The following is an 11,373-nucleotide window of genomic DNA, read 5'->3' on the forward strand; positions in this document are numbered from 1 at the left end:
TCTGTAGACCAGGCTGGTCTCGAACTCACAGAGATCCGCCTGCCTCTGCCTCCCGAGTGCTGGGATTAAAGGCGTGCGCCACCACCGCCCAGCCTTGGAACTAGCTCTTGTAGACCAGGCTGGCCTCGAACTCAGAGAGACCCACCTGCCTCTGTCTCCTGAGTGCTGGGATTAAAGGTGTGCGTGACCACCACCCGGCTTTAATAAATAAATTTTTATGTGTATGTGGGTTCCTGTATGTGCAAATGTGCACCTTGTGTCTATCTGATGCCTGCAGAGGTCAGAAGGTCTCAGATTCCCTGGACTGAAGTTGCAATTGATTGTAAGTTGCCATGTGGGTGTTGGGGACAAAATCTGGGTACAAGAGTACCAAGTGCTTTTAATTCCTAAGTCATCTTTCCATCCCCTAGACTTTTTTGTAAATGACCTTTTTTCTTTTTTTATTTAACATAGTTTCTTTATTGAATCTTTAGGAATTTCACATCATGCACCCCAATTCTGTTGACTTCCCAGTCTCTCCATATTCTCCCCTCCTCCCTACAATGGCCCTCAAAAGAAAATTTTAAGAATCAAAACAAGTAAGCAAACAAACAAAGAAATCAACACAACAAAACAATGGCAACAAATCAAAAAGAAAGCTCTTTGCTCCTCCATCTTTCCCGCCTCGCCAGCGCCATCCTGGTGGATTGAGAGCTGCAGTTTGTCCAGTCAGCTCTACTTGAAGTGAGTCACTGGTCCGGTTCAAGGCCTCTGGTTTCTGTTGCACCATCATTGCTGGGTCCTCACCAAAACTCTCGGATATCCTGCAGTTACTGCTCCCCAGGACCAGACCCTTCACTAGCTCCAGCAGGACTTAGATGGGGTAGGTGCTAGTGTGGCCTAACCCAGGTCCAGATGTCGGCCTGGCTGGGAGTTCAGCTGGCAGTAATTGAACCTAGACCACTGGGGCTGCACCCACAGAGCCAGCTCCCCTAAGCCCATGCTGTCAGGGTCAACTCCTCTCCTGAGTGGGTGGGAGGGGGCAGGTCTCGGCAGCATCCGGTGAAGGGCAAGGTTGGTTCAGCATGGCCTGATTCCATCATGTATTGTTCCCGTGGCCCCCTGAGGTGACACAGGCCACAGACATCAACACAGACACCATCTGCAGTGGGAAATTGGACCCAGACATGACCCTTGCATCTTGGCTCCAGGTAGAGGCACAGACTACTCGGATAGGATGGTGCTGGAATTAAAGGTGTGTGCCGTCTCCCAGCAAGACCCTGATCCAAAAAAGAAAAAACAGATTTTTTTATTTTTGTTTGTTTTGTTTTTTGTTTGAGGCAGGGTTTCTCTGTGTAGCTTTGGAGCCTGTCCTGGCATTAGCTGTACAGACCAGGCTGACCTTGAACTCAGAGATCTGCCGGCTTCTACCCCCCCCCCCCCAGTGCTGGGATTAAAGGCTAGTTTATTTATTTTTACTTTTTGTTTTGTTTTGTTTTGTTTTTTCGAGACAGGGTTTCTCTGTGGTTTTGGAGCCTGTCCTGGAACTAGCTCTTGTAGACCAGGCTGGTCTCGAACTCACAGAGATCCACCTGCCTCTGCCTCCCAAGTGCTGGGATTAAAGGCATGCACCACCACCGCCCGGCCAGCTAGTTTATTTTTAATTGTGTGTGTATGACAGGGCTGGAGAGGTGGCTCAGCAGTTAAGAACACACTGGCTGCTCTTCCAGAGGATCCAGGTTCAATTCCCAGCACCCACATGGCAACTTACAATTGTCTGTAACTTCAGTTGCAGGGGATCAGACACTATCACACAGACATAAAAATAAGTATCTGTATGACCTGTGTGTGGGTTTCCTCAGAGACAAAAAAGAGGACATCAGATCCCCTGGAGCTAGAGTTGAAGGCTGTTGTGAGCTGCCAGATGTGTGTGCTGGGCGCTGGTCCTCTGGAAGATCAGCACGTGCTCTTTATGTTTTCTTAGACAGGGTCTTTATGTAGCCTTCACTGGCCTGGAACTCAGTGTGTAGACCAAGTTGAACTGAGACAGAGAGCCACCTGTCTCTCCCTTTGGAGCACTGTGATTAAAGGCGTGCACCACCTGCCTGAAATCAAGTATGTGTTCTTAACCACTAAGCTATCTCTTCAGCCCCTGTTCCTCAGACTCTTCTTAGCAAGGCAGGATATCACTGTGTGGCTCAGACTGGTCTCCAACTCCTCGGCCGCTTGCCTCTGCTCACGGGTATTGGGATTTTAAGTATATATGAAGAGTCTTAACACATCCTAGGCATTAGTTTGAGCTGCCCACTAGCATCGTGTAGACAGGGTCTGGAGCCTCACTAAACTAGAGAGAGAACAGGGACCTTCCACAAGGGACAACAGCCTCTGTCACGGGAGTTACTGCTCTTTCAGGAGCCCCCACAGGTCGTGTGCCAAGAAGTAAAACCATGTCTATGGAGAGCCAGGTAAAGTGTATGGGTGAGGGGGTGGAGTGGGTGATGGTTAAGCAGCTGGCCCTGGTTACCAGCAGGTGGCCCTCCTTAGAAAAGAAAGTTTTTACAAAGGTCAGTCCGGCCTGCCAAAATCAGTCAAGACACAGTCCTGGTCAAGGGCGTCAAAGGAACGAGAGACAGTAGAACATAAAAAACTATGGCCATCCTTGGACTCGGACGTGTCTCCTGGACACCAGAAACCAGGAATCTGAGGCAAGAGAGGAGGCTGCCTCTCCCTGTCCAGCTAGCACCCAGCCCCTTATTGAATCACCCATTAAACTAGCCAAGCCCTTTTCGGTCACTCCACTGCTGCCTGGACGGCGTATGCCCAAGTGCTCTGATCCAGAGGAGGTCTTAACCCTGCCAACTAGTCATTTCCCTCCCTAGGATCCCATTCCACAACAGTCTACTCAGAATCATTCTATCGACTGGCTCACTTGGTTTATTATCATTCCTGCTGTCGCAGTGTCCTGCCCCGGTGCTGGCTTATTAATCCTAGAAGGGAAAGGCACTGTCCTCTTCCTGGCCTGCCTCTGGGGAGCTGAGTACTCCTTGACCTTCTTACCTTCCTCCAATCTAGGCCCCAGTAGTATCCCACCGATTGTTCTAGGTGCTCAAAGCCTTAGAGGTGCCCTGGGTGGAGTTAGGGTGTTTGTGAAGCGTTCATGAAGATAGAGGAAGCACTTTAGATATTACACACACGCACCCACGCCCACCCAATTCCTTGCCAGAACCAGGAGGAGGCAGTGGAACTCCCAGGCATCAGGGACTAATTGTTCCTGACGTGGCAGAGCAGGGTGTAACCTGTGGTGGGCATCCTTACCATCGCCACCCTCATTCCCGCCCCGGATCACGGCCACCTAGTCGGAAACATGAGAACATCAGAGCCCTTGCCCAAGCCCACCCTGCCAGACCTGGCGTCCACAGAGTCTCCTGGAGCCCGGCACACCATTTTCTTGGCCAGCGGCGGTGCAGGGGGCTCCTGGCCACGCTGCGTCCTGCCCTTCGGCGCACTGGCCGTGCTGACCGGTGCAGCTGGCATGGGCATCACCTTCTCGCTGTGCGGGCCCTGCCTGGATCTGGTCCAGAGCATGTTGTCTGCTCTTGGCGCGGGCCTCGGACTCCTGTCCACCACCTTTCTGTGCTGGTGCACTAGGCAGCGGAGGGCTGGGCTTGCGGAGCAGCAGCGAGAGACGGGGGCTCTCGAAGCCTGTGTGCGGGGCCACCTCCCAGTGAGGTCTAGGCAAGGAAGGTGTCTCTCCTCCCTCTCTGCCCTTCCTGCTCACACCCTCCCTCCACCCACCGATGCTCTTGAGCGGGGAGAGCTGATTGTTGCGGCAGAGCTGGCCCGACTATGGAAGGGGAGGGGGTTCACAAAAGTCGACGCAAAGGTGCAAGGAGAGTGGAGCTGCCTGCCTTCTTCACCAAGTCTGGGTCCCTGGAGACATAATAGGCACTCAGTAAATGTTTGTTCAAGGCAAGAACAAGTGGGGGCCAGTGTCTGAAGCGGACAGTGGGTCTTGGGCTGGGTAGGGGGTTATTTGAGAGGTCAGCAGCTCCCTGCGGCCTGAAACTGTCACTCTCTATCATCCCTTGCCCCCTCAAAGCCAGCTGCTGAGACTGGATGGGGGTGAGAATGCAGAGCTGGAGTTCTTGCAGGTGCAAGCGGGGACCTGGAGCCTCTTTGTTGCAGAAAGTGCCTGGAGGGGGTAGGAACCCTGAAATGGAAGGACTAAGAGGCCTCAGTCAGAGGCCGGGACAGGTGGCTGGGTCCACAGAGAGTTCTAAGCCTCTCTTGGAGACTGGAGAGAGCCCAGGACACCATCTGCAAGAGTAGCCCTGGGGCCAGAGTCTGTGCAGAAGGCAATTCAATGGCCATTTGAGCCCCTGTCCTGTGCCCTCCCTGTCCCCTAGGACTTGATCAAAGCTGAGCCCAACACTAGCTTCCACCCACATCAGAATCCAGCACATGTTTTACAGACCCCAGAAGCCACAGCTCACAGGGAGGCTGGGCTGGGGACAAAACAAAAGGCTGTTCCCCCTCCACAGTTGGCTGACAGTCTGGGGACTCTACTAGGGGGTTTGAAGTTCAGAGGCCAGCCTGGGTTTCCCCCAGGCTTTTCTCCCATCCTCCACCAGAGCTCCTCCCATCCCTATGAGGAGGGTGTGTAGAAGGACCTAGAATAGCAGTTCGCAAGCCACAGATCGTCACCCATTTCAAGGGCTCACCTAAGCCCATGGGAAAACAGACATTTGCATTGAAATCTGTAACAGTAGCGAAATTGCAGTTATGAAGTCATAATGAAAATAATTTTACGGTGTGTGGGGGTCACCACAACATGAGGTACTGTATTAAAGGGTCACAGCGTTAGGAAGGTTGAGAACCAGTGGTCAGAGAGAAGGTGGTGGGAAAGGGTTAATTCTGAACTTGACCTACGGAAGAGCACAGCTTCAGCCCATAACTGCCTGTAAAGGACACATTCTGGTTCCCTTTAGGAAGCTGAAAGGCAGGGCTCTGTGCCTGTGCAGGTGAAGAGAGGAGCCACTAGCCCCTCTCCGATGTCTGTTCCGCCATTGCCCATTCCTGCCTATAAGCCCAGCAGGCCTGGGAAAGTGCCTAAGGTCAGAGTCAGCTGTTCTACAGGCCAAACCAAGTATCCAACCAGCCTGTCACCCTGCTTCTTCAAGGGTCTGCCTCAGCCACACCCTTGGTCTATCCCAGCGTCCTCGCTCCACTATTGCTTCTCTGAAAAGCAGGGCGCTTCTGTTTCTTTCCTTTTTTATTGTCAGGAACACTCATGCACCATGGTAGCTCTGAGTGCACAGGCATACCCATATGGCCTCTTTTACCAGCTGCAGGAACTGACTGGCCTGTAGTCAGCCTCCCTTCTGAAACTAGGTCTTTGGGCCTCAGGACTGCCCCCAAGATGGGGCAATATTTCTGCCCACTCTTCATGGAGTTAACCCCAGCTCTGCCTGGCCTGTCTGGCCTGTCAAGGACAAAGGCAGTAAGAAAAGAATCTTTGGTTCCTCTTGGCAAGGATCTCAGTTACAGCTGCTCATCTCCAGCTTGTGCCCTGGCAAATCATCTGGGGCGTAGGCTTGTTTCTCTGTTCAGATTTACTAGGATGGAGACTGTCAGGTTCAAGGATTCTGAATCTGATTCATTTGTGACCAGCCCTTCTCCGTGTGTCAAACCGTACCTTTCCATGCCCTCAACAGGTGGCCAGACCCTGAACCTCAAGGAGGGGCCAGCAAATAGACTGTACTCCCGGCCCACTTTCCAAATTTGCAAGTCCTTCTGGACAATGGGACCATCATATGACAACTATTCACCGAGATCCAGGAATGCTTTTGGCTGAGAGTGGCCTGATCCCATTGAGGAGCAGTGATCGCAGCACTCAACAGAACCCAGGTGCTCCCTAGTGGAACTCCCTAGCTTAGGATGATAGCTCTGTTGGCGCATCAAGTCTTCCCAGCAACTCCGCAAAGCATGGCAAGCAATAGGCATTTTGGTTGATAAGGAAACTGAGAAACTCAGGCCACACAGCCAGAAATCCAAACAGCTTGGATTTGAAATCAGACCTGTGTTCTTTCTGCTAGAACAGACTACTGCCTTGGGGATACCCTACAAGAACGCCAGCCCCAACTGTGTTCCCCTATTCTGGGTAGATTCCAAGACTTCAAGCTTCAGACCTAAGGTTGTGCCTGCATGATGTGCTTCTGGGAGGAGTGGCCCAGACCCCAGCCCAGCACGTGGCACCACCCCAGGAGCAGCCAAAGCCTGGCTTCAGGCCGAGGACCCTGCTGGGTGGTCCCTCACGGACTGCAAGGCTGCGCTGCCCCCCCCCTCCCGTCAGCGCATTCCTGGCTCTCCAGCCCCTCCCCCGGCTCTCGGGCCTCCCAGCCCCCTCCCGCGCTGGCCCAGCCTGTGTCTGTATCTGCTTCTGATTCTGGCTGTCGGGACCAGGCCCCCTCCCCTCCTTCCTTCCCGGGCCGAGCAGCTCCGCCCCTGGCTAGGACCAGGCTCGCCGCTCCTGCTGAGCCCCCCACCCACTTCTGGCACAGCTCCTCCGCCCTAGCAGCAGCCAGGAGGAGGCAGCAGCCCCGGCGCCCCAGGCCCCGCCCGCCCAGGGCCCTTCCCGGGAGGCCGGGAGACCTGCTCCTCCTGGCCCTCCGTGGGTGAGTGCTGGCGGCCGGCGGCGGGTGGGGCCTCCGCTGGCGGAGGCACCGGGAGCGGGGGCGACGCCTGTCAACGCTCCAGGCCTAGCAGGAGGACTCGCCAACATCCCTGCTGCTGTGCTTGGCCCCGGGCGTGCCCGTGGCTGCTCCCACTTCTGGGCCTGTGCTGGGGCCGCCCGGGGGCTCTGCTATCTTGGCACTGCAGATCCAGCAGGCAGAGTCTCGGACTATACTCTCTTTCCTCGAGGGCAGAATCGTTGGGCGGAAACTGGCTGGTCACCACAGCGGCCACGGCCATGCCCACCTGGCCCTGGGGGCTGCTGCTGACCGCAGGCACGCTCTCCGCCGCATTGAGCCCAGGGATGCCGGCCACCGCCGACCCCTGCTATGATGAGGCGGGTGAACCCCGCTGTTGTATTCCGGGCCTAGTGAACGCTGCTCTGGGCCGAGAGGTGCTGGCGTCCAGCACGTGCGGGAGGCCGGCCAATCGCGTCTGCGATTCCTCGGACCCGCAGCGGGCACACTCTGCAGACCTCCTGACCTCTGCTCCGGGCACTGCAAGTCCTCTCTGTTGGCGCTCCGATTTGCTGCAACGGTCACCCTTCAACGTAACCCTCACGGTGCCTCTGGGGAAAGCTTTTGAGCTGGTCTTCGTGAGCCTACGCTTCTGCTCGGCTCCCCCAACCTCCGTGGCCCTGCTTAAGTCGCAGGACCATGGCCGCAGCTGGGTCCCCCTGGGCTTCTTCTCCTCCAGCTGTAGCCTGGACTATGGCCGTCCGCCTGCTCCTGTTGATGGCCCTGCTGGTCCAGGGCCAGAAGCCCTCTGCTTCCCAGCCCCCCAGGCCCAGCCTGATGGTGGAGGCCTTCTGGCCTTCAGTGTGCAGGATGGCAGCCCGCAGGGCCTGGACCTGGACAATAGTCCCGTGCTCCAAGACTGGGTGACTGCCACAGATATTCGCATATTACTCACAAGGCCTGCCACACTGGGGGACATGAGGGACCGGGAGGTCACAGTCCCTTATTCCTACTCAGCCACTGAGCTCCAGGTGGGAGGTCGATGCAAGTGCAATGGCCATGCCTCACGGTGTCTGTTGGACAGCCATGGCCACCTGATCTGCGACTGCCAGCATGGTACAGAGGGCCCTGATTGCAGCCGATGCAAGCCCTTCTACTGTGACAGGCCATGGCAGCGGGCTACAGGGCAGGAAGCCCACGCTTGCCTTGGTGAGGCCTTGGAGGGTAGCCTGGGGACTTCTGACCAGGCAGGGCTGCTCCTGACTGATCCCTCCCTGCAGCTTGCTCCTGCAATGGCCATGCCCGGAGATGCCGCTTCAACATGGAGCTGTACCGACTGTCTGGGCGCCGCAGTGGGGGTGTGTGCCTCAATTGCCGGCACAATACTGCTGGTCGCCACTGCCACTACTGCCGGGAGGGCTTCTACCGTGACCCAGGCCGTGTCCTGAGTGACCGTCGTGCCTGCAGAGGTGAGCCTGCCACCCGCATGCCTTCTTGCCTTACTTCCCCAGAACCCCGGTGCACTCCTGAACCAGTCCCTCATTTCTGTCCTCAGCTTGTGACTGCCATCCAGTTGGTGCTGCTGGTAAAACCTGTAACCAGACCACAGGCCAGTGTCCCTGTAAGGATGGTGTTACTGGCCTCACCTGTAACCGCTGTGCCCCAGGCTTTCAGCAGAGCCGGTCTCCTGTGGCGCCCTGTGTTAGTGAGTGACCCTGCCCTGTCTCAGTCACCTCAGCCAAAGCAATCAACTACTGCTGTCTATCTCTGTCCCCTGAGCCCTTCAGATGCCCCTGCCACCCCATCACAGACTATTCTCCCACACTCCTTAGAGACCCCCGTCCCTGGACCCACTGAAGAAAGCAGTCCTGTGGAGCCACAGGGTGAGTGGACGCCGGAGTCCCAGACCGGTATGACCTTGGAGAAGGGGGCTATAGGAGACCAGTATGGGGGAGAGGCATGGAACTCCGCTAGCCTCCACCTTTTCCCCCTAGACTGTGAGTCACATTGCAGACCTGCGCGTGGCAGTTATCGAATCAGCCTGAAGAAGTTCTGTCGAAAGGACTATGGTAGGCTGCCTCACCTCAGCCCTTCCATCTCGCCTCCCAACTCCTCAACCCTGGCTGTACTTCAAGCCTCATTCTCTCCTCGGGTCTCCCACTGATGCTGGCTCCGCCCATTCAGCAGCTATATCTTCAATGTACCTCCCTCTAGTGGGTGACCTCTTTATGTCCTTCCTAAGCCGGGTGGGTATTCTGTGCTTCTGCACACAGTCCCTTCCCGCCCTACTCCGCCTGACTCGCTTTCTCACGCCCTTTCCCCTCCCCAGCGGTGCAGGTGTCAGTGGGTGCGCGCGGCGAGGCCCGCGGCGCGTGGACACGCTTTCCGGTAGCAGTGCTTGCTGTGTTCCGCAGCGGGGAGGAGCGCGCTCGGCGCGGGAGCAACGCGCTGTGGGTACCAACCCTAGACGCCGCCTGCGGTTGCCCGCGCCTCCTACCCGGCCGGCGTTACTTGCTGCTGGGGGGCGGGCCCGGGGCTGCAGCTGGAAGCACAGCGGGCCGGGGACCCGGGCTCAGCGCAGCCCGTGGAAGCCTCGTGCTGCCTTGGAGAGACGCCTGGACTCGGCGCCTCCGGAGGATGCAGAGGCGCGAGCGGCGGGGGCGCTGCGGGACCGCCTGAACCTGCGAGCTGGGCGTGGACAGGGCGGGCACTGCTCTTATCTCTGGGTGTGTTTATCAGCGTGTCCTGCTGGAAGTGTCACGTGCGTCGCCCTCTAATTTCCCCCTTCCTCCCCATCACATCTTTTAACTTCTTTGGTGATGCCCCATCCCCAACACAAAGGTATGTGAAGGCCCCTAAGAGCTACCAGGAGGCACCCAGAGCAGTCGTCACCCTCCAAGGACCGTGATCTCATCACCCTGGCTGCCTACTACAAGGCGTATCCTGATACCCGACTTCTCTTAAAGGTTGTGAACTGCCCCGCTCCCAGGGAATGCTAGGATCCTTCTAGGGTTTGAGCGCATCACACGAGTGTGATTCATCAACTCTCCAATGCTGTGATACACTAGAGTCCTCAGACCTTCCCATAGACGCCTGTACGCCGCTGTGGGGGTCGTGGCCCAACCACACAGTCAGGACAGCGACTTTTCGGCCTCCAACCGAGATCTGCAAAGAGTCCTGCGGGCTCCTCTCGTATAAGGATGACTGTCCAACACCGTGGATCTTGTCCCCGTGTCCTTTCTGGCCTGCCTCTGCCGGTCGCGTATTTGTGTCCCCATCCGCAGCTGCATCTCTGCCTGCTTCCCACCTCTTTCTTGTCCCATTGTCCCCATATCTGGGGTCCACCCAGTTGTCATTCTTTGCTGCATCTTCCTAGTCTTGGCCTCCAAGCTCCTTGGCACAGGTCCCGCCCCTAGCTAGGAGCCCTACACTCTACCGGCTGGATATCACGAATGGGCAGTTCGGATCCACACGTAACCGGGCCAGACGGCGACTTCCACGGGCAGCCATCGGGGCTCCAGATGCCCATGACTTTGCCTTATTCCAGGCGCTAGAGCCCCCACCTCTTTAGGCAAACCCCCGCCCCGGAGCGCGGGAACCGCTGTTTGGCTAGCGCATGCTCCCGACTTGGCCGCCGCCGGGCGCGAGCGCGCATGCCCAGAGCCGGCAGCGCTGAGACGCGGGGCGATCGGGGTGGGCAGCCCGCAAGCGCGTGCTTGTGGGGCGGGGCCGCCTACGCGCGTGCGCAGAAAGGCCAGCGCAGTCCAGCGGAGAGCTGGAGGGAGCGGTGCGGTGCGGGCGCCGAGGTGGGTGCGCGGCGGGGGCGTGGCGGCTGGACGCGGGGTGTGGGGTGTCACTGTCATCGCGCGCTGACCGGCGGCACGGACAGACAGAGAGGGGACACGGGCGGTGCTTGGTGCCTTGGTCGCAGCGTGTTAGGGGGCTCCGGAGGCTGGTGCTCCCGAGCTTGGTGCGTGAGGCGGGCCCGGGTGTCAGATCCTTTTGAGCAGGCCCTGCCTTCTTAGGTCGTCGCTGCCTGCTCTCGGCTCTGTGCCTTGGGAAAGAACTGCCTCCGTGTCAGCCTTCCCTTGGGGCACTTTCCGTCCCTGCGGAATAGGAAATTCTCTTTCTGTATTTGTTTGAAATTGCATTAGTGTTCATATACCTTTGCCCTTCTCGAAGACCTGCAACAATTCAGGCCCTTCCCTTGCCAAAGCTGACACAGCTGCCCACCTGACGCTTAGGTGCTTTCCCAGCCTAAGAGCCCCTTCCAGCGAGTGTCCCTGACCTGCCTGGGTCGCCTGCGTCACCTGTGCCTTAGCTCGTCCCTGTGCTTCTGGAGTCTTGAATAACATAGCTGGAGGGCAGAGTTGGCACCGTGCGGGGTGGGCTTCCCATGACAGGAGTCAGTCTGCACGGATGCTGGCTGCCTGGCCACAGTTCAGAAACAGTTGTGGTCTTCTTGTGTTAAGGCTCACTGAGCCAACTTTAGGGGCCAAAGGTTGTCTAAACCAACTGGGTCATATGCAGTTGACTTTTATGGCAGTTCGGTTGTGTCTGTCCAAAGCGGGTAGAGGCTCAAAATGATTTTCCTCAGGTCACCGTGTTCTGCTGGAAGACCAGCAGGTGACTTTCAGGCAGTTGGTACAACAGTCCCATAATTTGGCGTCAAGGACTCTCCTTCCACAGGTACTTGTAAATGTTC

At 57.0% G+C, this 11,373-nt stretch overlaps 1 protein-coding gene across 3 annotated transcripts; it reads left to right on the plus strand.

The window, feature by feature from the left end:
- Positions 1-6,366: 6,366 nt before the first annotated feature.
- On the plus strand, positions 6,367-9,547 carry Ntn3 (netrin 3). Of its 3 annotated transcripts, XM_026780679.1 has the most exons (6): positions 6,367-7,877; positions 7,949-8,137; positions 8,224-8,373; positions 8,501-8,551; positions 8,663-8,737; positions 8,998-9,547. In XM_026780679.1, the coding sequence occupies exons 1-6, from the start codon at positions 6,950-6,952 to the stop codon at positions 9,345-9,347; spliced, it is 1,743 nt and encodes a 580-aa protein (XP_026636480.1). In that variant the 5' UTR covers positions 6,367-6,949; the 3' UTR covers positions 9,348-9,547. The 3 variants fall into 3 exon arrangements, with proteins under 3 accessions (XP_026636480.1, XP_026636482.1, XP_026636479.1); XM_026780681.1 differs by having other exon boundaries at positions 7,949-8,373; positions 8,501-8,578; positions 8,998-9,067; XM_026780678.1 differs by having other exon boundaries at positions 7,949-9,077.
- The last annotated feature ends 1,826 nt before the right edge of the window (positions 9,548-11,373 follow it).

Source organism: Microtus ochrogaster, chromosome 7 (assembly GCF_000317375.1).
Source record: "Microtus ochrogaster isolate Prairie Vole_2 chromosome 7, MicOch1.0, whole genome shotgun sequence".
NCBI classification, from domain to species: Eukaryota; Metazoa; Chordata; class Mammalia; order Rodentia; family Cricetidae; genus Microtus; species Microtus ochrogaster.

Excerpts from the sequence above, each read along its gene's own strand:
- Ntn3 (XM_026780678.1), top strand. The coding sequence starts at position 6,950 with ATGCCCACCTGGCCCTGGGGGCTGCTGCTGACCGCAGGCACGCTCTCC. Across the intron at positions 7,878-7,948 it reads GGAAGCCCACGCTTGCCTTG|CTTGCTCCTGCAATGGCCAT; the intron begins GTGAGGCCTTGG and ends CCCTCCCTGCAG.